This window comes from Cervus canadensis, chromosome 32 (assembly GCF_019320065.1).
Source record: "Cervus canadensis isolate Bull #8, Minnesota chromosome 32, ASM1932006v1, whole genome shotgun sequence".
In the NCBI taxonomy this organism is placed as follows: Eukaryota; Metazoa; Chordata; class Mammalia; order Artiodactyla; family Cervidae; genus Cervus; species Cervus canadensis.
Window position 1 is genome coordinate 34,398,208 of NC_057417.1, and position 26,961 is coordinate 34,425,168.

The 26,961-nt window shown below is 57.5% G+C and overlaps 1 protein-coding gene across 1 annotated transcript in view; it reads left to right on the top strand.

Annotated features, from left to right (window-relative positions):
* Positions 1-26,961, top strand: part of MAD1L1 (mitotic arrest deficient 1 like 1) — a 233,028-nt gene that overhangs the window by 11,687 nt on the left and 194,380 nt on the right. The window contains exons 6-9 of the mRNA XM_043456237.1: positions 320-401; positions 1,494-1,624; positions 2,119-2,233; positions 4,519-4,580. Of these exons, the coding sequence (XP_043312172.1) occupies positions 320-401; positions 1,494-1,624; positions 2,119-2,233; positions 4,519-4,580 (390 nt within the window). The remainder of the gene's footprint in view (positions 1-319; positions 402-1,493; positions 1,625-2,118; positions 2,234-4,518; positions 4,581-26,961) is intronic.

Here is a 26,961-nt window from a genome sequence, read left to right on the forward strand (position 1 = left end):
TTGGTGGGACGTGGGGGTGCAGTCCTAAGCAGGTCCTGGGCTTTGGCTGTTCCTGGGCCAGCGGCAGCTTCTGTTGAGAGAACTATGGAGAGAAAAGAGAGCCTTTTCTGCGAGGAAGAGAACTCGCAGGTGGTCTGGACTTAACCACCTGCCCTGAGACTCAGGCCACAGAGGCCCGGACCCTGGGGCCTCCTTGTAGCAGGGAGTGTGTGGGAGTGTGTGCTCATTTGTGTATGAGTGTGTGCGTGTTTCTGCCGGAGGGCAGTTGCTGGCTTTACCACCTGCCTGTTTCTCACGTGTTATACTCTTCTCTCAACAGGAAGTGGCAGGAAGCTAACCAGAAGGTCCAGGAGCTCCAGGCCAGCCAAGAAGGGCTGGCAGACCAGGGGCAGAGGATTAAGGTGAGCGGCTCATGTCTGGCAGGCCTCACGGTGCTGGCTTGGCTTCCTGCGACCCGCGGGGCGTGCTCAGCGCGTCCGGGGAAGTTAGCCGCCTGTGCCGGGGTGCCGGTCACCTCCTTGCCCCGAGCCAGGTGCTGGGGTGCCACAGGAAGCAGGAGGCGTGTGCTGCTCCCAGGAGGCTCTCACTCTGCGTGAAATCAGAGTCACGCACTCAGAGTGGAAAGTCAGCATGCGGCGCTTCCAGTGCCGGGACTGCTGTGATGACCGTGCAGGACTCGGGGGAGATCAGACTGCCTGGGGTGCATGGCCCGCTCGGGCGGACTCTGCAGTTCCGGCTGTGCTGCCTCACTGCGGGAGGGCCTGGGGGAGCCGGGGACACCCACGCCCTGTGACGCCGCGTGCTGCCCCCAGAGCCCCGTTCCCTCTCGGCTCCCCCTCCTCCGGCGTGTGCTGGCCCCACGCCGCCCCCAGCTCCAGCCGTCAGGGCCAGGCCTCCTTGGCTCTCGCCTGGGTCTTCATGTGCTGTCCTCAGTGGTCACAGTGCCCGTCCACCTCCCCTCCCGGTCCACACTGCTTCCCGCCACCGGCTCTGCCTGCCCCATCTGCCCACCCCTTGGCGGCCCCTCAGTACTGCCCCGTCGCTGGGCTGGCGTCTGTCTTTCCCTGCAGGGACATTGTCTCCCCTGGGCCACTGGTCTCACTGCTTGACCCAGTGCCTGGCCCCTGAGTGCTGGCTGAACAACCGCCCGGTTTAGCCCTGGGCCCGTGTTCTTAACCTGCTCTGTGACTTGTCCTGGAGTCTCACCGGCGTCCCCACGCGTCCCCGGGGACTCCATGTAGGAAGGAAAGGCCTCACTGTGTAAGGACTTGGTCATCACGCTGCACACGGGGCCGGCAGGCAGAGCTCCGCGGACGGGCAGGCATCTCTCCTTGGAGGCTTTGCTGCGTCTCCTCGTGCCGTGTGTGCTGGGCTCCCGCCCCGCGGGCAGCTCTGCACGTGACTCGCAGGGCTGGGGCCCCGGAGGCTGTTTAGGGCCTGGGAGTGCGTGGTGTCTGACCGTCTCCCTCCTCTCTGTCTGCCACCTCGATCAGGATTTGGAGCAAAAGCTGTCCCTGCAGGAGCAGGATGCTGCGATCGTGAAGAACATGAGGTCTGAGCTGGTGCGGCTGCCGACGATGGAGAGGGAGCTGCGGCAGCTGCGGGAAGAGAACGCCTGCCTGCGGTGAGGGGCTGGGGGTGTGTGTGCACACGTGTGTGTGTGCACATGTGTGTGTGCGTGGAGAACTCCTGCCTGCGGTGAGGCGCCGGGGGGGGGGGTATGTGCGCGCGTGTGTGTGTGAACATCTGCCTGTGGTGAGGGGTCAGGGACGTGTACCTGTGTGTGCGTGAGTGCGCGCGCGTGTGTGGAGAACGCCTGCCTGCGGTGAGGGGCCGGGGGGGGGGTGTGCATATGTGTGCATGTGTGTGTGTGTGGAAAGCTGTGTAGAACGCCTGCCTGTGGTGAGGGGCCAGGGACGTGTGCCTGTGTGTGTGTGTGTGCGTGAAGAACGCCTGCCTGTGGTGAGGGGTTGGGATGTGTGCCAGTGTGTGTGCACACACATGTACATGTACACACGTGTGCACACACATGGGCACGCAGCCTTCCGGGGTCAGGGCCTCTGTACCCGTCCCTGGGGTGTGTGGCTGTTTGAATGACTCTGTTTCTGACTCTGCCAGGGAGACGCGGGACACCAACGGGCTGCTGCGGGAGGAGCTGGAAGGGCTGCAGCGCAGGCTGGGGCGGCAGGAGAAGATGCAGGAGACGCTGGTGGACCTCGAGCTGGAGAAGGAGGTGAGCCAGCCGGTCTCTGGGGTCCTCCAGTTGCCAAGGGGACCCTACATCCCAGCTGATCACTAGAATGGCGGCTATTGGGCTCGTATGGTGGGTGGAATGGTGGTCCCTGAAGTCAGCCCCGTCCTAGCCCCCAGAACTATGGAGAAAGGGGACATGCGGGTGCTGAGCACTAGCCTGCGGTCGGAGGCGCCCCTGGGGCTCCTGCTGGCCCCCGGGGGGTCCAGTGTGCTCCCAGGTCCTGGCGGGTGCAGGAGCGGGTAGAGGAGGGCAGAGCTGTGTGGAGCGAGGCGGACTTGGCGTGCTGCTCTTGGTGGCGTTGAAGATGGAGGGGCCGTGAGTCAGGGAACTTGGGGCCTTCTAGAAGCTGGAGTGTCCTGTGGAGCGTGATCCTCTGACCCCTGGATCTAGCCCAGGGAGGTCCTCACTGGACTGCTGACCTGCGCGGCTCAGGACAGTAAATGTGTGTCCTCAGCTACTAAGTGCGTGGTGGTTGGTTTCAGTAGCCTTTGGAATATTTAACCAGCTGTTGAGTTGAGGAGAGGAGAGGACTCTTCCGGTGCCTGGGACAGACATTGTTCCCCCACAGATGGAGCAGACTCCTGTGCTGAGATTCCTCTCCTCGGGTCTGCTGCTGGAACTCACTGCGGGCATTCTGTGGGACGTTGTGGAGATGGCCGTGCACGTTGGTGCTGAAGCACCCGAGTTCTCCTGGGCAGACCAGTGCGAGGCCTCCAGGCCCAGGGTCCTCTGTCCTTCCACACTGGGTACCCGTGGTCACACTCCGTCACCTCCCTTTCTGGCTTGCCTGGATAAGCCCTGGCACCCCTTTTCATGACTTCCAGTCTGGTCGGCCTACCTCCAGCAGTTCTCACCAGGGGCATCCTGGGGCCAGAGCACACATCCTCTCAGACACGTGCTCATCTGGAAGCTCAGCTGGAAGAAGCAGTTCTGGAGACAGGTAGTTTTACTTTGGATGTAGGTTATTTTAAAGTTGGTTGAGCTTCTTTGTAGGGAATCACCCTGCCTGGTTTCAGACCCTCCCGTGTGTGCTCGCTGGCCGTGTGACCCTGGCAGTTACTTAGCTTCTCTGTCCCCTTGTGTGACGAGGAGTAAGTGTCTTCCTGTAGGGTTGTGAGGGTTGAATGAGTTCACGTGAAGTGCTTGAACAGTGGTAGATGTTGACTGAGCGTCAGCTGTACTCACAGGCTTGTTAACCAGGCTCGTGCCCAGCACGTGAGAGGGCTCAGGGCGGGCTCCAGCGGCCGCGTGAGCATGTGGAGCGGTACCGTGGAGCCCGGGGGAGCCCGGCGGAGGCAGGCGGCCTGGTGAGCGAGCAAGACCGTGACATGCAGGTCAGTGTGCCGCCGCTGTGAGAATACAGGCGTGAGACCTCATGTTCAGGCCGAGGGGGCGCGTCCTCCTGTTCTTCCCAGCAGACATGGTCCCAGCCATGAAGAATCGATGCTTTTGAACTGTGGTGTTGGAGAAGACTCTTGAGAATCCCTTGGACTGCAAGGAAATCCAAGCAGTCCATCCTAAAGGATATCAGTCCTGAATATTCATTGAAAGAACTGATGCTGAAGCTGAAACTCCAGTACTTTGGCCACCTGATGCGAAGAGCTGACTCATTGGAAGAGACCCTGATGCTGGGAAAGATTGAGGGTGGGAGGAGAAGGGGATGACAGAGGATGAGATGGTTGGATGGCATCACCTACTCGATGGACATGAGTTTGAGTAAGCTTCAGGAGTTGGTGATGGGGAGCCTGGTGTGCTGCAGTCTGTGGGGTTGCAAAGAGTCGGACACGACTGAGTGACTGAACTGAACTGATGGCCGCAGCCTGCTCTGTGTGTGTGTATTTTGGGGGCAGGATTGGGGCTGAGCATCCTGAGGAGCACTGGGAGGACAGAGGAGGCTGTGGGGGCCGGGGCCTGCTTCCTGGGGCACAGGCTGTTTTACTGCAGGACCTGTGAGGTCCTCTCGGCATCCAGCCCACAGTCCTTCCAGCCTGCCGGGAGCCTTCCCATTACGGGCCAGTGTGGATGAAGTGCTGAGCACTCAGTGTGGCTTCAGCAATTGGGAGGCAGCCTGGGAGCACGTCGTGTTTTGGAGATGAGGGCAGGTGGTTGTGGAGGACTGGGGCCGTGATGTCACCGTGACCGTCCGTTTCCTGTGACGCTGTCCTGTCTGGGTCGCGTGTGCGTGATGGGACAGCAGGCCCATGCGCCCCTGGGTGGAGGCGCTGGCACAGAGCTCTGAGGGGTCTCCCTCCCTGTCTTTTCAGAGGCTCTTGACGAAGCTGCAGAGCTGGGAGAGGCTGGACCAGGCCACCGGCTTGAGCATCAGGTAGGCGGAGGGTGCCAGAGCTGCGATCACTGCCTTCTGTCTTCACGGGCAGCACCCTTGGTGAGCGAGCCTGCACCCCAGGTACCTCTGGCAGAGGCCCTGCCTGCGGCTGCTGAGGCTCAAAGCGATGGAGCTGGGCGACGCTCCCTGCCGAGGATGCTCTTGAGGGCCAGCAGGTACTGGCCCAGAGGTATTGGCCTTTCTGAAAGGACCATGTTTGTTTTTACTGAGGAAGTAGTTGTTTTGTTGAGAAGTAATTTCTTTTAGGTGGTTGTAGCAATTGAAACACACTGAGTCTTCAGGGGCGGAATAGGAAAGCGGTAACGGTGGGTTGTTTGCCGTCAGGCCTCTGCAGCAGCCTGACCCCACAGGTGAGTGGTGGGCGGGGCTGCCGGATGCCGAGGGCTGGCTCTTGGCGGGCGTCTTCCCACGCCCCTCCGCCTGGCCTGCTGGGGCCCCCCCGCCCCTTCTGGGGTTGCTCTGCCGCTGGCCCTCAGGCCCTGGACCCCGTCTCGGCCCACACAGACTGACTCTGCGCCAGGCGCAGGGCTGGGAGGTTGATGGTTTAGGATCAGTCCTTGGCTCCCGGGTCCTGCGGTGGTTAAGGAGCCTTCCGTTTGTTTGCTTGTATGAGCTGAAGACGGGTTCTTTTCTCTGCCTCTCCTGTTGCTCTTGGAAACTGAGCCAAGACTGCGAGGGGCTGTCCTGTAGTCACACCCTCTGACTGCTGCTCCGGGACCTGCCAGTTCCACCGCGCTGTGGGGTCCAGGTGCTTGTCACTTGAAATGCCCTGTCTCTTCTCTCTGCCTCGCTGAGTCTCAGAGGACAGGCCAGGCTGCGGTTCCGTCCGGACCTCCACCTGCAGAGCCCGCTCACGTGGGCTGGCCCAGTGGGGCCTCCTGTCTGCAATTTCTGCTGTTCTCTGGGCTCGTGAGCTTCCCGCCCGCTCCCAGGGAGGCTCTCGTCAGAGGAGGAAGTTCGTGGCTGCTTTCTTGTGCCCTCTTGTGCCTGGGATACCAGCTGCTGGGTTTGAGCGCCTGACCCTGTTAAACTGTCTAGTCGTCTGTCTGACCCCATGTGGGGTCTCTTATGCTTTTGTTTTCACATCTGTAAATGGAAGAGTTTTCTGGAATGTGGGCTTCTCACCACAGGGTCATGCTCTTGAGAATCTGACAAAACTTGTTATCTCCCCTCAAAAGCACAGGTTTGCGAGTGGGTGTGTGGAGACATGAGATTCTGCAGACTGGTCCGGGGACCCACGTCTCTGAAGCCTGGTCAGCTGGCTCTGGTGGACGGTCGACGCTGGAGTCCAGCAGCCGTGCTGGTAGCAGCAGTTTGAGGGCCTCGGAGGCATTTGGGTCTTTAGGTCACAGCACGGGCACAGTCTGCTCCTTTGGGGCCTGCCATGACCCCGGGCTCTGGCCGCTGCCCAGGCTCCTTGGGCTTCTGAGAGCTGCCACCACTAGGTGGCACCGCCCCCCGTGATCCTGGCTCCCTGCGGCCTTGGCACCTGCCGCCTGCGGCTCCACCGGCCCGCGCTCTGCCGGCCTGAGCTGGCTGCTGAGACCAGGGCCTGCGGTCTGTCAGCTCTCGCCTGCCTTTGGGTGGCCAGGCGGCCACTGCTGACCGTCCCACAGCCACCCTGCTGTCAGCTCGCCTCTGCGAGGCGCGCTCAGCCTGGAGTCCGAGCTCCTGCTGCTTCAGGCCGAGGGTCCTCCCTGTGGGCTCTCTTCTGGGTGGGCTGTGGCTTCTCTCAGGTCCTCCGCGGCCTCGCAGAGGTTAGGAACGGCGAAGGGTCCACCCAGCATGACACTGGCCACCCTCTTCCTGTTTTGAGATTTGTTCAATCCCGAGGACCCAGAGATAGCGGCTGGGAGGAGTAGAGTGGGCTGGTGGGCCCGCCAGTGCAGACCTGTTGGGAAGCCTGTCGAGCCGAGTGTCCTTATCCACCAGACAAGCTCGTCCACTCTTGGCCTTGTCTGACCCTCGTCTCCAGCACACGGGTCATGTGAGCCGGGGGCAGGTTGGCCTCAGGACTTGGAGGGTGTGAGGGAATGCCGTGCATGGGGCGGTGGGGCCTGTGCACTGGGGGCCCCGGGGTGAGGAGGGCGGGCGCCTCTGGCGTCCTTGTCCCAGGGCCTTGCGGGTTGGCCGGAGGGAGTGAAGGCGCTGAAGGTCTGCGAGGCGCTGAGCCTCTTTGCTCAGCAGTCTGGGCTGGCCGGTGATTTGAAGGTGCTGAACGGGGACACCCTGTGAAGTGTCTGTGAAGCACTCAGGGATTCACTTAACAAGCGGTGTTTGTGGGATCCGCGCGCTGGAAACAGAAGCGGCTGAGAGAACGCAGACTGGTCGCAGTGCAGGTCGGCGCAGGCAGATACCGCCTTCCTCCGTGTTGTGGAGGATTCATAGGTTCTGCGCAGTCCCAGTCAGCCCCAGGAGGCTTTTCTGGGAGAAATTGACAAGCTGATTCTAAAATTTCTCTGGACTGGCTGTCAAGCTTTGGGAGAAGAACGTGTCAGAGGGCCTCCAGAGGTTGACTGCAAGCTCCCTGTGAGCAGTGTTAATCAGGAGGGGTGGTCACAGTGTGGAGTAAATCAGTGGGGCAGGATAGAATGCTCAGGAATACTCTAAAAACTCATAGTCGGTTGGTTTCGGTCAAAGGTGACAAGGTAATTCAGTGGGAGAGAGTCTTTCAGCAGATGGTGCTGGGACAGCAGGGAGTCTCGACATACATGGGCACCTCAGACTGTCCACAGAATAGTTCAGCGGGGCATGGACTTAAGGGTAAAAACACACTCCTGGAACATGGGTTTGGTAAAGAGTTCTTAGGACACAAAAAGCAAGACATACATGGAAAAAAATTGGTAAGTTAGACTTCATCAAAATTAAAAACTTTTGCTTTCAAAAAACACTGTTAAGAAAAAAATAAGGCAAAACGTGGAGTGTGGGAAAATATTTGTGATATGTGTGTCTGACTGAGAACTTTTATCCAAAATGCAGAGTAAAATTGTTTGAAATTGATAAGATAACCAGATTTTAAAGAATGGGTGAAAGGCTTTGAACAGATAACTTTGAGAAGATGTGTGGTGAATAAAGACATGAAAACTGCTCGATGTCGTTAGCACAGAGCGCAAGTCCAGGTCCCAGTGAAAGCCCGCTCCCAGCCTGGGGACGGGGTGGTGCAGCGGGCGCCTGCCTGACCCGGAGCCAGGAGTGCACGGGGTGCTGTGTAAAGCCTTCATTCTGGGAGCGAGCCCATTCCTTGGGTCTGTCTGAGGCCCACGGGCTGCTTTCCGTTTGTCTGGGTCCTGGGGACTTGGAGCCAGTGCTGCAGGAGTGTCGCCGCGAAGCCAGGTGTGGGCTGCAGAAGGTCAGGCAGCTTCATGTAAACCCCGGAGGAGGCAGGTGGACGTGGTCCCCCCCCACCTCACCTCCTCCCGGCGGCCCTCCAGACTTGCCCTGTGTGGCTGCCTGGGGCCGGCACCTGGTGCTCTGGTTGCGCCCAGGGCTGCCGTTCTCGGAGCAGGATTGAGGGCTGCCCCCAGCGCAGCGCAGCTGGGTGACACGGTCTCACCCTCGTCTGTCTTTCTGGGCAAGAGCTGGTAAATTCCTATGCGATTTTCTAGAAATGCTGTGTGTGCGCATGAGCTTATTTTTCCTCCAGTTTTATTTCAGTATCACCAACAAACAGCGCCATACAAGTTTAAGGCAGCGTAATGGTGGGGCTCATCCCTCTCGTGGAGTGATCACCACGTGAGTGTAGTGGGCGCAGAATGTAAAAAATAGGGGAAAAATGCTTCCTTTGTCACATAAGCTCTTTCTGTATTCCCTGCTCTGCTCCCAAGAGGTGCTCACTCTGTACCGTCACCCTGCAGGCTTGCTTTTTTTCAGTCAGTTTCTGACAGTATTTGTGCGCCGACACAGATGGCTGCCTGAATTGTCAGGATCTCCGTGGTGTCCATGGTGTGGGTGGATTCTGATGGGCCTGGTTCCCCTGCTGATGGCCGTCAGGTTGTCTCCAGTGGGGTTATTTTCCCCACCAGTAAGCAGTGTTTTTTTGGTTGGACAAATTCTTAGCAGTAGTTTTTTACCTTAAAAGATACATGTGTTTGACCGAATTGCCCTCCGAGCGTGTACCTGACCTTTCTGTCACAGCGTGAGAGCGTCGTCGGTCGCCCGGGGCCGCGTGTGTTCAAAGGTTCTGACAGAGATGGAAAGTGGAGGCACAGTGGAGGGGAGCAGGAGTGCAGCGGCCGGGCTTTTAGAAGCGTCTTAGCCGCTCCTCTCATGGGGGATCCTCGCTGAACAGGCGCGGCACGCCTGTGAGCCCCTCTCGTTTCACAGAGGACGCAGCCTGCCTGTGGCCGGGAGCCGCCGCGCTGTGGCCCTGCCTGCACCCTCTGTGCCCGAGTCTGGCCTGGTTTCCGTCAGGCGGGCAGGGCACAGTACCTGCCCGTGTCAGCGCAGGTGTGCCGGGTGGCGGGCACGGGGGGTGCTGGCACCAGGGACACAGAAGGCTGGGCGGGCTTGTTGGCTCTGAAGCCTGGCAGCTGCGGCCCCGAAACTGCTGACCCATCATCTGGAGCGAGGCTGGGAGCTGACGAGTGCTGATCTGGACGTTTCCCAGAAGCATTTGTAGGCTGGCCAGGTGACAAGGCCTGGGTACCGTTCCCCTGATGTGTGAGGCCAATTAGGAGGACGGCACGGGGCGTGCATAATCTCCTCCTGAGAACGGATCCTATTGACCAGCTTGGACACTGTTATTACCCTGGTGACTGTGTTCCTGATTTCTAATTACCTGGGTGCTGGGCTGATCAATACAGGAAGTGCTGTGGGCGCCCGGGGACGTGGCTGAATTGTTGGCTGTCTTGGTTGTTTTAATTGCTCTTGGTGTGGCTTTCTTTAGAAGTTGGAGAGAAGATGGAAAGAGAAAGCTTAGGCCTTCTGGGTGCTTGTGAGCTGGGCCCCTTCTGGTCTTGAAAACTGATGCCTCCCTAGTCTCTGCCGAGTTCCTATTTATTCTTGGGTCATTCATTCTCTGACGCGTTCCCAACTGTTCTCAAGAATCCTAGTCTGCAGAGGGTGTTGAACCATGTTTGATTCGCCCTCACCCTCAGGCCTGTGCATCTGTGAGGTGTTAGCTCCCAGGCCCTTGCAGCCCCAGAGCTGTGGGCTTCCTCCCTGAGAGGGTGCAAGCAGAGGCCGGGAGCTTCAGAACCGATCCCAGAGCCTCACCTGCCTGTGGAGGCCGACAGCAGCTGTTCCCGTGGGTTTACTCACTGTGGGTGGCTGAGTTCTCAGCCTCTGTCAGCCTTGGAAGTTGAGTTTTCTGTTCTGGTCATCCCCAGGCTTCAGACTTGTGACCCAGGAGCCTCCGCCTTTGGAGCCTCCGTGCCCGGATCGGCGGCGCGTTTCGTGAATGTTTGGTGATAAGTGCTGACATCGCGACAGCCTTGTTCGGCAGCTCTGCGGCTTGCTGTGACTTGGGTGGGGCGTCCTTTGGCGCTTGGCTGCTGTGGCAGGGCCCTGGCGCTGTGCGCTGCGCGCCCGGCGGGACCCGAAGAACAAGTGTAGCAGAGAGCGTCCTGACAGCGCTCATCCTCTCAGCCGCAGCCCAGGGGGGCCTCCCGCTCCCTGCTGAGGCCTTCACATGCGAGCCGGCAGCGTCTGGCCCAGCGTCCGCCTGCCGGGCTTGTGCAGCAAGGTGTGGACAGACCCTGACAGGTCGCTCAGCCCCAGTGGGAAGAGAAGCTGCTCTGTTCCCGTGGGGTCTGGGCCGGCCGGGAAGCTCTGATGGAGACCCAGCTGGGCACGGCCCCATCTCCCTGGCTCTGGGCTCTGCCGCGCCGCAGGGAACGTGGGAGAGGAGTGCTCTCCAGAGGCAGCTCTTCCTGGCTCTTCTGGGGGGTCGTCCCTGTGTGTGCTCCCCCAGGCTGAGCAGCAGCCTTGCTTGGGGGAGCAAGCGGACCTGTGCTTCTCTGCCTCTCACTTGGCTCTTGAAGCACTCTGGGGGCTTTTCTCCCATCTTTGTAGATACGGCTCTTCTCCTTCTGTGCCTCCTTTTAAATTCATGTGAAGCGACGATCTGAAGCCAGGCAGTAAGAGGGCTTAGACCAGGTCAGGCTGTGCTGGGTTCCCAGGAACTTGCTCTGGGGGGAAGCGGAGGCAGCTGAGGTGTCCCAGGGGCTCGGCCCTGGCAGAGGCTTGCTGAGGGCCAGTCCCGCCCGTGGGCTTCCTGGGGCTGCGGGAAGACCCAGGCCCCCCCCAACCCCCCGCCATGGGAACCAAGGTCCCTGGGCAGAGTGGGGGTGTCCTGAGAGGACAGAACGTGAGGAGGGGCTGGAGGCTGCACACTCCCTCTGGAGCATCCCCGAGGGCCTGCCCGCCTTAGAGAGCCACCTTCGCAAGGCCTGTGTCTCTGGGCGGGGCGGGGCGGGGCGGGGGAGCGTCTAGGAACAGTGAGAGGTGTTTCAGTTGGCATGTGCACCTGGGCTTTCCCCAGGAAACTTGGCTTGTCAGCTCTGAGTGAGGACAGGCCTGTGCAGTCTTCCGGGGCCTCCTGGGGGTCAGCTGCAGGCAGCCACATGCCCCGTCGACCTCTCCCACGGCCGCTGTTGTTTGTGTCAGAAGCTGGAAGTCTCCTCCCGTGCAGCTCCCCCTCAGGCCCGAGTCCAGGGTCAGGCGGTGCCCAGCCTTCCCCGCCTGGAGCCTGGTGCCCCCTTCCCATGGGTGGCTGGCCGCCTGGGGACCTGGCTCGGATTCTCCAAGACCAGCTGGAGGCCAGGGATGGGCTCTAGGAGTGGCCTGGCCTTTGTCAGTGGTGAGGGATCCAGGTGGTGGCTCTTGAGCCCCTGAAGCAGGCAGGCTTTGAGGCAGGGCCCTTGCTCCTGAGTTGCATGCAGAGAACAGGTTCACGACCGTAGAAGGGAAGTGAAATGATGGTTTAAACAAGAGGCCCCTGAGCCCAGGGCTCCTGGGGGGCTGCTGATGGACCTGCTCCCTGACTTTTCTCCAGCGCTGCCTCCTCCTGTCCTCTGAAGTCCTGCAGGCTCCCGAGCTCCACGTCATCCGGAGTCCTGTTCTCGTTCCAGCTGAGGCCGCACGTGGAGCTGGGACATACCGCCCGGGCCCCACCGGGGGGTGGATGGCATCCGGCCAGCTCCGCACGTGCTGGGTGCTGGACCCACTGTGTGCCAGCCGCAGCAGCACGCAGGCTCTGGCTGTTGCCTTGGGTGAACTCTCTGAGGGGACATGTCCCTTGGCGATGGGAGTGTCCTGCGGATCAGGAGGGAGGTGGAGCAACAGAAAGTGTCCCGGGCGCAGGTGGCGGTGGAACCAGAGCGGGTGCTGCTGGAGAGTCGGCGGGGGAGGCGGGTAGCACCCTCTGGAGTTGCAGTCACTGCCCCGAGTCTCCCGGTGGCGGGACCGCAAGGTCCTTCCCTGGCCTGTCTTGGGTGTGCCCGGGCGGTGGGTGGTGGTTGTCCTGAGCGGGCGGCCCTCCCTGGGGGCCCTCGGCCCCGGGCAGGGCTCTGGTCCCTGGCCCCCTCTGCCCGTGTGTCTTGGGGGTTTGGTGCTGTGGGGATGAGTCTCTCTGTCCCCTTTGGGGGGGCCTCTGCTCTAAGGTCCTTTGTGTTTCTGGGCCTGTCAGGCACGTCCCGTGTCGGCCCCTCTCCTGGCCCGGGCTGGCCCTTGGGCTGATCATCTGTCCTCATGTCTCCATCCCAGGGAGCTGGGGTGCGGCCGGCCTGGGGGCAGTGGGCAGCCCCCCTGGGTGCCACGGGCTGTGCTGTGATGGGCCCACGCCTGTAGGGGGCACGTGGAGGCTTGCTCTTCACGGTGCCGTGACCGGGGCATCCGAGAAGGAACAGCTGTGTCTTCCTTCCCTTCTTGGCCCCTGAGACGGTCACCAGTGAGGCAGCCCCAGGCAGGACTCCGGGCAGCCCCTCGGCTTGGGGGACCGAGAGGGAGACTGGCTGTCCTCCCCAGCTCGTGGGCCGTCGAGGGCTGACTGTCTGCAGACTGTGGCACGGTGTCCTCGGGGGGAGCTGGGCTCTCGCCCCGGGACTGTGCCTGGGCTCCTGCTCTAGGGTCTGGCAGGAGGTGGCTGCTGAGCGCAGGCGGCAGAGCGTTTGTCTCGGGGACCGTCCCTGGCATGGGGCTGGGGCTGTGGCCCACGGTTTGTGTCCAGCACTCCAGACTCCGAGTGTTGCCCCCGCTGAAGACCACGCGCTCCAGACCTCAGTGCTGCAGTGTGCCTTTGGAAGGCGTTTCTGTATTGTGCTCTTGGGGATACTGAATGTTTGGGGGTGCAGGGTGGCCAGCTTCTGGTCTGGGCCCCAGGGTCTGAGAGCAGGCTGTCACTCAGGCAGCAATGGGGCTCGCCTGGAGGGCGGGCCTGGCCGTCAGACGGTGGAGCGCTCAGCTGCCTGGGGGGGGGTGGCGCTCTGAGGAGAGAGCAGCAGGCCCCGCTGTCTTGGCACAGACCCCGGCGCCCCCTGGGGCTTGGGGGGAGAGGGCACAGATGTGCCTGGCAGGCTTCCTTCCTGTTCTGTTTTCACTCTGACTGGGAGTAGAAGATGCCAGAGAGACTTGGGAGATACCATCCCCTCTTCACTTGGCTCATGTGGAGCCGCATGGAGAGCAGTCACTGTCCTGTGGGGCATCTTCCCTCTCCAGCCCGACAGGGGACTCAGGTCGGCTGCATGAACGCGCAGAGGTGTTCCTGTGTGCGGGCCTGTCAGTAGAGGCCGCGATCAGCAGGAGGGTGGGACGCGTCCGAGTGATGCCTGGGCCCCGCCACCCGCCCCAGGTGGCTGCTTGGTGGCCTGGGGCCCCTGGCGGTGCCTGGGAGGTTCTCCATGACCCCGTGCCTGGGAGGTTCTCCATGACCCAGCGTCTGGGAGGTTCTCCACGACCCTGCGTCAGGGGATGGGACGCTCGGCGTGTGCTCATGCTGGCGCTGGCGCCCTCACGGGTGCATGCTGACCCCCGGCCTCACAGCGGCCGTGACCGCAGGTGTTGGGGCCTCTGCGTGTCCTGAGTGCAGCCTACCACACGGAGGCTGTCGGGGCGAGAGGGGCCCAGGGCGCTGGGCTGAGCTGAGTCGGGTGGGGCTGGCTTTCAGCTGGTCCTCTCTCATGAGGCTTCATCCGAGACGTGCGCAGGGGAGCGACGCCAGTGGAGGAAGGCAGGCTGCTGGCGGTTTAGAGTTGTTCCCGGACACGCAGAACTAATCTTAAGCCTGGAAAACACCCCACAGAAAACGAGAACACCCAGCCTGGCAGTTGCCTGAAGTTGACGTTGAGGGCTGTTTGGGAGGGGACTGGGGGCACCTGCTAGGGAGGTGGGACGTCGTGTGTCCCTGGTGGGGCCAGCGCCCTGTCGGGGGAGGCGGGGCGGTGTTCAGGGCAAGTTCTGAGGGGAAACGCACGCTGCAAAGCAGGTGAGCGGAAATGAGGTTGGGGCGGAGGGTCGAACGAAACCAGACGGCAGGACCTGGGCGGCCCGGGAGGGTCGTCACACTGCCAGGTGGGCCCTGGACAGGTTTGGAGGTTTCTCCAATAAAAGTTGTTGGAAGTTGCTGTCAACTTCTTTCTTTCACCCTGCCCTGACTTCCCCGCCCCTGCAGTTTGATGAGCAGACCTTGACGCATCCCCGTGTCCCTGACCTCACGGGTGGCATCCCCGGGGCTGCAGGGAGAGTGTGGCCTGGCCCCCTCTGCCTCGCCAATGAGGGGAGCCCCCTGCACACACATGAACGCTTCTGAGCCCATGCGGGTCCTGCGGGGAGCTGCGGGTGGGCGCCACAGGGGTCTCTGCTGAAAACTCCCCTTTCCTGCGAGGCTTCGAGGAGTTGGAGCTAAACGAACGAAACCCCGAAACAGCACCCCTGCTCCGCCCGCGTTGTCCTCAGCGACCTGGGGGCGGGTGTCCAGCTGACCAGAGGGGCGGGCAGACCCCTGTGCGCTCGGTCCCTGACGGGGTGGGGCCTGCGGGCCAGTGCTTCCCGCGACCTCGGGGGGCCGCTGGCAGCTGGTGCCTGAGGTGCTTGGCTTGGTTGAAAACCTGAGGCTTCCTGTGGGGAGGGGAGGAGAGGGGCCCGAGCCGAGGCTCCCGAGAGGCAGTGCTGGGCTCAGTCTGGCGGCACGGCCTGCCCAGCCTCGTAGTCGGCTTCCTTCCTTCCTGACCCTGGGCTGTGGCTGCAGGAGCGGGCTTGTGGGCAGCCTGGGGTCTGTTACAGCCGATACGGGACGTCCCCAGCCTGCTCTGGGAAGTGGTGTGTGCACCCGCATACAGCCGGAGACTGGGGGCGCTCAGGAGTCGCTCGTCCCAGGCGGTTCTAGCGTGGGTGCGTGGGGGTGGCAGGGATCGCATCCTGAAGGGGTTTGGGTCACACTGTGGAGTTTGGGCTTCCTCCTGCTGTTGACAGGTGGGCCCCTCTCCTCCCCGCTGTCACCAAGAGCGGCCTCAGTCCTTGGCTGGGCCCCCCCAGTGGAGGTCTCGGCTGCTGTCTGAGGCACAGCAGCCTCCCGAGCCCCGCCGCGCCAGGAGGACCGGGGGTGTTTCCCACCGGGTGAGGGCACCCCGTAGGGTTTGCTGAGACGTCTACCCCCAAGCAGAGGATTCTGTTAGTCCTGTTGTAGTGGACACTTGAGGGGGCAGCTCTCCTGCCTGGAGGTCTGGGAACTCGTGAAGGTGTCTCCTGGCCAAGGCCAGTTTCTCTCCATCTGTCCTTCTGGTTTTCCTTTGGGTTGGTGCCCGTCCTCCTGACCCGTCTGTCATCTGTTGAGAGAGCGGTGATTCTGGGGAAAGGCAGGCTGGTGTTCCTTTCTCGCACTCTAAGTTGAGGACCTGCTGTTTGCTGCTCATCGCGGGTCTGAGTCTCACGCTGCAGCTCTGTGCTCACAGGATGGACAGAGACTTGTAACAGAGACACTGGAGGGGGGCCTCTGGACCCGGTGAGCTGAAGCTGGGTCTGTGTAGAGGACGCAGAGACGGCAGCATTTTCAGGGAGCATTCAGCCGAGTTGGAGACGAACCTCAGCTGCAGCTTTGCTGGACTTTCACGATACTGGTGGGTAGAAGACCAGGCATTTTCTCTGGTCTGGAAGTTGGAGGCTGACGAGGCCCCGAAGCTTGTCTGTTTGAAGATAGTCTTCGCTCTGAAGAGGGTCTTTAGAGCGGGGCCTCACGTGCTGACAGCGGCTCCTCCAAGGAGAGCTGCTGGGGGCTCTCCACGCCCGCGCACGCGCCCCCTGCTCGCCCTTCCCCCAGTGCTGTGGACGCGGCGGCTGCTGCTCCCTCCGCTCGGCAGAGGAGGGGCCAGACGACGGGAGGGCTCGCTGGCCAAGGTCGCCCCGTGTCTGTGGGGCCTTTGTGGGGCTGCTTGGCTGGGCCTGGCCTGGCGGGGGGGCTCGGCCTGCGTGACCTCGGCCCATCTGGCTGGCCACATGGTGCCTGCAGCTGGAGCCTGTCCGCCTGCTGCTGGCACTCAGGCTTCTGTTGGGGAGCTGCCCACCCGTTTGGCCCAGGCGGTGCTCAGCCCATCGCGGGCAGGAAGCCCATGGCTGATAGCAGCTCTTTCAGACCTGACGGCTCCCAGTGCACTTGGGCTCGGACGTCCTGAGAGCCTGCGAGCTGGGGTGGGGATGGGGGTGACCGACCTCTGCCTTTGCTCAGGCTGACCTCTCTGGGGCGCGGGGTGAAGGAAGACTGTGGTCGCTTGGGAGAGGAGTGGTTAAGTTCTGAGGCCGCAGCACAGTCCTGTCTTGCTCGTGAAGGTGGCTGAGTTAGAAGGGTGGCCATTTTTTATTATGTGCAAACTGCTCTTCAGTTTCGTGGAACCAGACAGCCCTCCCACAGCAGGGCCGGAAGCTTCTCCCTCATTCAGTCTCTTCAGAGTGCTGAGGTTTGCTTCTCGACGGCTTGTGGGTCTGTGTGGAGGACATTGAGACAGCGTTCCGTCTCCCACTGGCTCTTCCTGGTTCTGCCTGTTCTGTGTCACTAGAGTTGACTGCACTCAGGAGCCTCCTGTTAGGCTGTCGTGACAGAAGTCACGTCATGCTTCTTTGGGCTGGGTAAGCTGCGGGTGGGTTTGGCACAGGCTCCTGTCCTCAGAGCTCGTTTCCTGCCTTCTCTGACGGGCGCACCTCGTTTTATCGTGCATCGCTTCACTGTGCGTTGCAGGTACTGCGTTTTTACAAGTTGAAGGTTTGTGGAAACCCTGTGTCAAGCAAGTCTTTTGGCACCATTTATCCAACAACATTATTTTTTCATGGAGGCAGGTGCACTGGTTTTAGATGTGATGCACACTTAACAGACTGCACCGTGGTCTGAATATGACTGACATTCACTGGGAAACCAAGGAGTTCATGGGACGTGCTTTTTGCAGCGTTCGCTTTACTGTAGCTGTCTGGAACTAGAGCCACAGTCTCTCCGGGTCTGCCCGTGGGAGGTTGGGCTTTTCCTGCTGGACTTAGTTGGGAAGAGAGTCCCCGGAAGCTGCCGCTGGTGTTTCCCTCAGTTGGGGCGTTTCTTATTGTTTACTAGAGCTTGGTTGCAGCGCTGGAGATGTTCCTAGGGGTCACTACTAAGTTATCAAAGTGTGAGTCTTCAAATGCAGACTTGGTAACAGAATGTACTTTCTCTTGTCTTATCCAGTTAGTAGACTAGAGTTTTCACAGTTATACAGTCAGTACCTGTGATGGTGGATTTATAGCAGTGGCTGGCAATTTTTTTTCTTTCTTTCTGTAAAGGGCCAAGTAGTAAACATGTAAGGCTTTGTGGTCTGTGAAGTCTCTGTAGTAAGTATTTAGCTCTGTCTTTGCAGCACAGGATAGGGTGACCAGCCCTCCGTTTTGGCCTGGGATGTGGGACTCTTCATGCTTAAACTAAGGTGGTCCAGGACAAAACATAACTGTGGGTTACCCAGTGGGAAAGCTGCCGCATGGTCTGTGAGTGAGTGGGTGTGGCCTGTTCTAGGAGAACTCTTGTTTAATCTGGTGGCAGCTGGGTTTGACCCGAAGGGCACAGAGTGCTGGGCGCTGCCTTAAGGTCCAGTCCGGGCCGTTGGGTTTGAAGAACTGGCCCAGAGTCCTGCTTGCTGCTTTCCTGCAGCTTCTGTCTTCCATTTGGCTTCCTGCTCATGCAGCACCGTGGGAGGACTTTCTTTCCTCTTCTCCGGTTTGGGAGACTCTGGCCCCAAGGTGACCTTGTTTGGGGCAGTCATTGCAAGAGGACCTGGTGCAGGTTCGGGCTCCTGCGTCCCGGGGACAGCACCTGCCCGGCCGGCCTCTGACCCAGGGCCCGAGCTCTCGCTCAGGGCGGGAGATGGCTGCAGGATGGGGCGCCTCCAGGTCAGAGCTCTGGAGCAAGCCCTGGTCGGCTCACTCCCAGGGCCCATGGCAGGGTGCGGGCGGCCTCCTTCCTGTCTTCCCTCTTCCTGGTAGCCGAGTTCCCGGGTCATGTCCGCTCCATCCAGCAGACGCTCGTTGAGCAGTTGGGTGGGGCAGATGCCCAACCGGAGAGGTAGCCGAGACCGCCAAGCGCCATCCCTGCTCCGGCACTCAGCTCGGTTTTGCCTTGTTGTGGGGGCCGAGGGGGATTGGCCCTGCCTGGCCCGGGGTGGGGAAGCCGGCCTGTCAGACTTGGACCGGACTTTGTCTCACTCCTCGGTGGCTGGGCGGGTGAGCCTGTTGGGTGGACCTGGAGTCCAGCTTCGGGAGGGAAAGGACAGACCCAGGCCCTGCAGTGGCGTCCGGGGCTCTCCCGTCAACACCTTCCTAGGCCCCCTGGGCCCTGACCCTGACTGTGGAGCCGGCCGCCGCTCCCTCTGTCTGGACAGGAAGGAGTTGCTTTTGTTTCCATCAAGAGCGTGAACACGGCTCCGAGTACTTCCATTTACTGACAACCCTTGCCAAATTAATTTTATTTAATTATCTCCCAGGGCTAAGCTTGAATACATTTTGTGTTAAATTCACAGTTTTCCTTTTTCTAAACGAAATGGACTTAATATCCTTGTTAAAATCTGATTAAAACTAAAATTGAGTTTTTTGAAGTCTGATTATTCCATGAAATGGAATTTTTAAACCTAATTATGGATGGATTTGCATATACTTCTCAGCACCATTGAAAAGAAAGTTGAAATAAATTTATTAATGACATCCTTTCTGTCGTTTCCTTGGGGCTTGACGTTAGTGTCGGAGTAGAGGCAGGTGGGGAGAAAAGCTACCTTTCTTCCCCACTTCCTCAGGAAGGGTTTGTTTTCAACTTTATGCCTTGGCGAATCAGTGCCCAATGACTCTGCACTCAGTCTCATTTTCATTCCGCCCTTTACTAATCTACCAGTTTCATAGTTGATAGCCTTTCTGTGGCTCTTGGATTCAAAGCTGTTATCTTGGAGGAGGAGCGTGGGAGGAGGGGATAATGATTGTAGTCTCGGGGGGCCCCCCTTTCAGCCCCAAGTACGGATTTGTAATGAATAAGCTGCCTTCATCCTAATTCTCTGTTACAGGGGTGTTATTAATAAAGTGAGGATAAACTGCTCTCTGTGACCGCCTGGAATAGGCGTGGGGCCTCCGGAGGGCCACTCCTCATCCTTTGAGAGACACCGCCTTCCGGGAGGGCCATTTCCCGCGCCACGTCTGGAGCCACACCGCCTCTGTGGACTTCCTAACGACTGTGTGGCCGGCAGACCCCCTAGCCATCCTGACCTTCAGGTGCTCCGTCCACGAGGGAGACCGTCACTCCTGCTGCCTCGTGGCCTTGCCCTTCCCTCGGTTCTGTTTCCATTGGCGGTCCGTGCTTCGTGGGTACCGGGAAGGTGACTGCGTGAGTGGCCCTGTGACGGGGCAGAAGGCATGAGCCAGGGTGACTGAGCTGTTGCTGGGCCAGTCCTGCCGTGGCCCAGCTGCCGACCCCCCTGCAAAGGTGTGTGTCCAGAGCTTTAAGAGAAACTGAGAACATGGAGTTTTTAAAAGCACCGCCTGGGCCCAGGGAGCCGTATTTGAAGGCGATGCGTGTGCCCGTGCGTGAGGGAGCACGGGCGGCCTGCGTCTCAGCCACACTGTCTGTCAGCCTCCCGCGGCTCCCATCCTCGCCACGCTCTCCGCTCTGGCCTCCTGTGTGTCCTGGGCCCTCCTGTCCCCAGGCTCTTCCACACACTGGGGCTTCTTGGGAATAGTCTTCAGTCTTGTCTCTGTGTCTGGATTACAGTCAAGCCCTGGGGGCTTGGGGGGCACGTTTCTCACTGATTCCGAGCTGAGCAGGAGGCCCAGGCTGGACACGACAGGGAGGGGTGGGGGAAGGTCCAGGCTTTTTAAAGAGCTTGTGTTTCATTTTTTGCTGTGGTTCCTAGTGGGAGAACTTGTCTTGTAGGCGCTTTATGAGTGAATCCATTAGGAGCAGAGGCTTGGGGCTTTGCACTCTGTCTTGGTAATGGGCTGGGGGTTAAAGGCTTTCTATATGGGGCTGCGTTGGAGCCTGATAAACACCAGGATCACATTTGCTGGTCTGTTTTCAACTTGACCTCTTAGAAACTGCTTCAGGTCATCATGGAGAGGGTGGCAGTGTGTGGGGAGGAGACAGATTACAGGCTGTCCCTGGTGAAGCCGCTTCCTGCACTGAGCTCCTGTCTGCAGGATGGAGCTGGTTCTGCCCACCTCCCGGGGTCTTGGAGGAGGTGGGAGGTAACGTATTCGCGTTGAACCTGTTGCCGTGCAGCAGACTCTGCCCTAAGGCCTGGTCTCCAGTCTCTGTGGGTCATGAATCTGGGTGGGACTCTGGATCCCTCAGGAGGCCACACGCACCTCGAGGCTCCAGGGCAAGGCTCCGCCTCCTCACTCACTCGCACGTGGGCGGGACTCAGGGCCTGGTGGCCGTCCGCCTGAGGCCTCCCCTCCCCGGCCGCGGGCACCCTCCAGGGAGCATCTTCACCAGGACCGTGTGGCGGCTGGCCTTGCCTGATCGGTGCAGAGCGGGCAGCCGTGCTCGTGTCCTGGTCACAGAGGAGCTGCCCCGCTTCTGCCACGCTCACGTCACCAGAAGCAAGCCCGTCAGCCCAGTCCACGCCGCGGGAGAGGGCTGCAGAGGGTGAATTCCAGGAGGTGGGGTCCTTGGAGCTGCGTCAGAAGCTGCGTTCCACCGCATGTTTATTTGGAGGACCAAGTTAGAAAGGGATTATACTAATGGTTAAAAAGAGCAGTTTTAGTTGTGATGGCACGGAAAAATTCATGTGTTTATAGAAAGCAATTTTACAAATGCTTTAGCCTAAAATTCTGAATGAAAGTGTTTAATGTGTGCACTCCGACGCTTGGGAGAGTCTTACTGTGGTCCCTGATTCAGTCTCTGGGCTCTTTTCCCAGGGAGGGTTATCGGACCGTGACAGCCGCTGCAGAGCACCCAGCCTGCAGAGGCCCCGGCGGAGGCCTGGACCCCCGCTCCCCGCCTCTTGAGGGGAGGCCGGCGGCTCAGGTCTCCCCTTTCCATCTGCTCCATCGCATTCACTCTCCTACTCAGTCATCTTGCACGTCTTCTTTCCTGCCCCGCTGCACTCGCTGACTCCTCCAGTGCACTTCTAAATAGAAGTGATGAGGCTGGAGCCTCACCTGGTGGCTGATCTTAGAGGGAAAGCCTTTGGTACTTGGTCATCAAGTGTGATGTTGCTTTTAGGTTCTTGGGATGCTACTTCTCAGGGTAAGGATGTTTTATTTTATTCTTTGCTGACAGTTTTTGTTTTAGAATTATGAATGAGTTTTGAATATTATCAGATGCTTTTTATACATCTGTGGGGACGATGATGAGGTTTTTATTCAGTGTTCTGTTAATGTAGTTGGTATATCAATTGATTTTTCCAGTGCTTAACCAGCCTTGCATTCCAGGGATAAAACCCCCCCTCCTTGATCATGGTATATTGTTCTTTTGATATGCTGGTATTTCATTAAGTTTTTTTGCTTCTCTCTTCTTGAGTATTGCTTTATAGTTTTCTTACGATATCTTTATCTGGTTTTGGCATCAGGGTAATTTTGGCTTCATGAAATGAGTTGGTAAGGATTTCCTCTTTTCTTAGAAGAGTTTATATATAATAGGCATTATTTCTTAATTAAATGTTTGATGGGATTTACCAGTAAAGCCATCTCTGGGCCTGTACTTCTCTTTGTAGCAAGGTTTTTGCTACAAACGTAGTTTCTTTAATAGGTGTAGACTGTCCTGTTAACTGTTTTTTCAGGGTGAGCTCCCTCCTTTCCCTCCCCCTTCCCTGTACCATTTTGCATTCCCCAGTAGCGCACAGGGGCTCCAATTTCTTGCCAACAGTTTCTTTTTTTTGGTTGTGTTTTGATCATTGACATTTCCACGGACGTGAAGTTGTTACCCACTGTGGGTCTGGTCCCCATTTCAGTCAGGGTCGAGCATCTTTCCGTGGGCTTCTTGGCCACGTGTCTGTCTTCTTTGGAGAAATGTCTATTCACGTCCTAAGCTACTTTTGTAATTGCGTTGTTTTCTTACGTTGCTTTGTGAGGATTCTTCACGTATTCTGGATATTAACTAGATCCTTACTAGAGGTGTGATGTTTTCTCTGATCTGTGAGTTGACTTTTCACTCCCCCGACAATGTTCTTTGTACAAAAGTTTCTAACATTGATTGAAGCCCAACTCATCTGTTCTTCCATTTGTTGTCTGTGTTTTTGGTGTCACAGCCAAGAAATCATCGCCTCATCGAGTGTCAGGGAAGCTTCCCCCTGTGTCGTCTGCTACGAGCTTTATGGTTTTAGGTCTTTGGTCTGTTTTGAGGGGTTTTTTTTTTTTGTGGTCTTAGGTAAGGGTCCAGATTTCATCTCAGTTTTCCTGGCATTTGTTGAAAACTGTCCTTTCCCTCATTTAATAGTCTTGCCTCTCTTGGCAGAAATCATTTGACCATGTGTGCTGGGGTTCATTTCTGGGTTTTCTGTTCGATTCCACTGGTTTACGTTCTGTCTTTATGCCAGGACCGCTCTGTTTTGATTACTGTGGCTTTGTAATAAGTTTTGAAATCAGCAATATCAGTCTCCAACCTGATCTTTGTTTTTTTCTTCAAGATTGTTTTGGCTCTTCTGGATCCCTTGAGATTTTATATGAATTTTAGGGTGGATTTTTCTGTCTCGGCAAAAGTGTGACTGTGGTTTGAAAGGGATTGTGTGGACTCTAGTTTTCTTTGAAGGGAGAAACTTAATTCAACTCATTTTTGAGAACATGGCTACCAAATACCCGAGTTTGAATAATTGTTATTTGTCAGTCATTTTTTTCATGTAAAATATTTTTTCCCCCATAAAAAGTGGATCTTAAATCATGGTGCTATTCAGTATAGACTATTTTATTTATTTTTTAAAAAATTATTAAAAAACTAACATTTTTGTCTGTGCTGGGCCTTTGTTGCCGCATGGGCTTTTCTCTAGCTGCGGAGAGCGGGGCCCACCCTCCAGGTGCAGAGCGTGGGCCTCTCACTGTGGGGGCTTCTCTTGTTACAGACCCCGGGCTTTAGGGCTCTTGGACCTCAGTAGTTGGAGCACGTGGGCTCAGAAGGCGCTGCTCACGGGCTCCAGAGCACAGGCTCAGCGGCTGTGGCGCCCGGACCCGGTTGCTCCGTGGCATGTGGGGTCTTCCCAGATCAGCAATCAAACCCACGTCTCCTGCATTGGCTGGCGGACTCTCCACCACTGAGCTACGAGGGAAGCCCAGGATAGACTATTTTAGATGACAGTGCTGCCTTCTCTGAATCTTCCTTGCTGCCCGAGTCTTCCAGGCTCTCGGCTACTCTTTCCACCTGGGACCTGGGTCTCCCACCTGCTGCCCCCTGGCCATGGGCTTGCTGGAGAGAGTGGCGGCCTCGTGGTAGCGGAGATCCCTGCCAGTGGTGGGAGGACACATTCTTGCCTTGATCCAGGTTAGGGCAGGAGTCCCCCGTCCCACCAGCTTCCTGGGATTAAAGGTGGTCTCTGTTCCCAGAAATCTAAAAGTGGATGATGTCAGAGACACCTGTGTGTCGCTACATCTCGTTCACTTCCTTTGACAGTGGCATTCAGTGTGGCTTTAAAAAAAAGGACTTTTTTTTTCAATTCCTTTAAAAATGTTTAATTGAGGATAATAATACAATGAAAGGATTGACTTTAAGTTTTGAAATTGTGTCTCCTGTCAGTCAGCTCCTCAGTGAAGTTTACGAAGTTTCCATAGCCTCAGAAATTTTCCTCTCTCTTCCAGTCGGTTCCTACCCCAGGGACAACCACTGTTCTCGGTTCTGTAACTGTAGATTGTTTTTGTCTGTTCTTCAGTTGTAAACAAATGGAACGGCATGTGTGTGTATTGCTTAATTGCTGTCTTGTTCCGCCCGGGGCTCCCGGGGCTGAGATGAGACTGAGGCAGCAGGCGCTGGGGGCTGCCTGGCCCCTTGAGTAAGGCTCAGAGTGAGCCCCTCCGGCACCCCGCTGCTTCACCCCGACCCCCGCCCCTGCCTGACACCTGACGTTTGAGTCCCAGCCGTGTCCCTTCTGTTTCGGTGCTGGAAGTCCACTGTGTGACCGTCTCCAAGTTCATGTATCCAGCCCCTGTCTGGACGTTTGGGTTGTTTCCAGCTGCTGGCTGTTGTGAATACAGCTGCTGTGCACTCTCACGGCCAGGTCTGTGCGTGCCTGTGCGTGCTGTTACTTCTCTTGGCTCGGCTCCCGAGAGCACACTGGTGTGCCAGCTGTCTCCCAGCGTGGCTGCATGACTTTACTTGCCTGCCCACGTCGTATGGGAGTTCCTGTTGCATCATAACTTCACCAAATTTGGACTGTTTAAAAAGAAATCATGGTTGTTCCGGTGGGTGTGATGTGGTGTCTCCCCCAGACCTCTGGACTGGGGAGGAAGAAGGACCTGTGTGCAGGTGGCGTGGGTTCGCGCCCAGGGGGCTGGGGGACACGCGGTTATTGGAGACGTGGGCAGAGCTGCAGAGTCAGAAGCTGCCGAGCATGGGAAGTCTTCACCCTGGCTGTGAACAGTCTGATGAAAGTGGTGATCCACAGAGAGGTTGGGGTCCAGTGTTCTGATTGCCTTTATATCTCTGTTTTGGGTGCCACAGAAGCAACACAGTTTCTTCTCCAGTCCCGTTATTCTTATTACAAAACCTCACCAGACCTTTCACGTTAGGAAATTATCAGTAATAAGTTAACTGTAGCCGTTAAGTCTCAACGGTGCTTCTCAACTTTGATGAAATCCATTTATCAGTTTTTGTCTTTTATGGTTAGTGGTTTTTGTGCTTTAAGGAGTCTTCTCACATTTCATGGTTGGAAATGAACTTTCTCATGTTTTCTTCTAGAAGCTTTTTGCTTTAATTCTTCATGTACTGGTGTGTGGTTCACGTCACGTGAAGCCTGAGGCTGGAGTTAAGGTTCCCCTTTCCTCTGCTTTTGCCAGGTTTCAGTAGTTTATTTGGTGAAGTTACCCCGCTCCCTTTGAACTGTTGTTTTTGTTGGTAAATGTGATGTATATGTGGCGGTCTGTTTCTGCATTCTGTTTTCTTATGTTGATACATGTCTATCTTCATGCCAGTGCTATGCTTTCTCAATTGCTGTATGTTTATAGTAAGTCTTAAATAAGGTATTGCAAGTCTTCTAAATTTTTCCCTTGTTAACATTAAGCTCTTAAAGGTTCTTTTGTTTTTCTATATATGTTTTATAAATACATCATCAATATCTGCAAAAAAAAACCTTGTTGTGATTTGTATTGATTTTTTCATTGAATTTATAGGTCAGTTTGGAGAGGATTGACATCTTAATGATAATGACTTTTTCAATTCATGGTATATATCTCTCTTTCATTTTCATAGCAATGGTTTGTAGTTTTAAATATAGTAGTCTTGTTGGTTATATTTATCTAGTCATCTAGAGGTGTTACGTGTTTTATTTAACTCAAGAATTAATGAAGGACTAGTAAGCTGGTCCAAAGGAGATTTCAAAGTACCATGTATTTATCATCAAAGAGTGACCACCGGAATCGATTTTCAGAGGCCAAAGTGGGGAGGCTGTCAGTCTCCACAGGGCAGGCCGCATCGGTGCTCCCCAGGCTGGGGCTGGTGTTCCTGGGAGCGTGGGTTATTTGCGTCTCTGTTGGTTTTCTGCTACTTGTGCTTCTGTGCTCAGTTGGGTCCTCCTCTTTGCAGCCCCATGTGACCGCCAGGCTCCTCTGTCCATGGGATTCTCCAGGCAAGAATACTGGAGTAGGTTGCCATTTCTCCTCCAGAGGTTCTTCCTGACCCAGGGATCGAACCCACAGCTCCTTCATGAGCAGGTGGATTCTTCACCACTGAGCCACCTGGAAACTGCTTTTTCCTACTCACTAACTTGTAAAATAGCTCAGAGATTAGGAGACAAGTATGCTTCATAGGTAGCTAGATAGGGCACCAAATCATCTTTTTCTGCCCATTCAAGGTTTTCGCTTTGCCTTCTTGATTATAGCAATCTCAAAGATTATTCTTGATCATAAAACATGGATGGTCTCGATAGGTTTGACCCAACCGTTGATGTGTGTGCAGCAGGCGTATTAGTGTCAGGGACTGCACACCTCTGGAGGCCCAGCGTGGGCTGGGGGAGACGGGACTTGGTTTCCCCTCAGTCCGTGCGTCCACGGGCAGCCTGTCACCTCCTCGTGCACCTTCCACCTCGAGTCCTGGGCTGCCCCGGCCCCCGCGGGGCTGCCCACGCTCCGGGCTCATGCGGCAGTGTCCTGCGTCACCCGGCACGCGGCCTGCGCATCCCCCTTTGGCCCCCGCGGGGCTGCCCACGCCCCAGGCTCACGCGGCCGTGTCCTGTGTCCCCCGGCACGCGGCCTGCGCGTCCCCCTCTTTGGCAGGCTGCAGTGTGTGACGGTGGTTCTCACCGCAGCAGTTCTGCCCTGTGCCCGGGGGCTCCGCAGGGGCCCCTTTCTGTCGATGCCCTCGTCACGGAGTGCAACGGTGGGCCTGTGGCTCCGGCGGAAGGCCCCTGGGTCGGCTCGCACCAGCCACTTCTGCTGCCCTCTCCCCCGGCTTGGCGGCGTGGACGTACCTGTGGTGATGCAGGCCGGCCTGCCACGGCACCCTGAGCTCGCTGCCCGCCGCCCTGTTCTGAGCTCGTGGCTCAAGTTGTATTTGGGGCCGTTATCTGGCTTTCCTTTTCAGTGTTTAAAGCATGCAAAAGATCACCTTTTCCAGAGAGTGAGGGAACAGGGAGAGAAAATTATGGCATTTGTTTGAAAGGTCCTGAGCGCTTTTTTTAGCTCAAACAGTTCAAAGAGCGCCTCTTGTTAATCAGAGGAATATTCCAGCGTCCCTGGGGTGGTCACACTGGCTTAATTGGAACCCAGCCTGCTTTGAAGTCCTTTTAATCCTGCCTGAGCT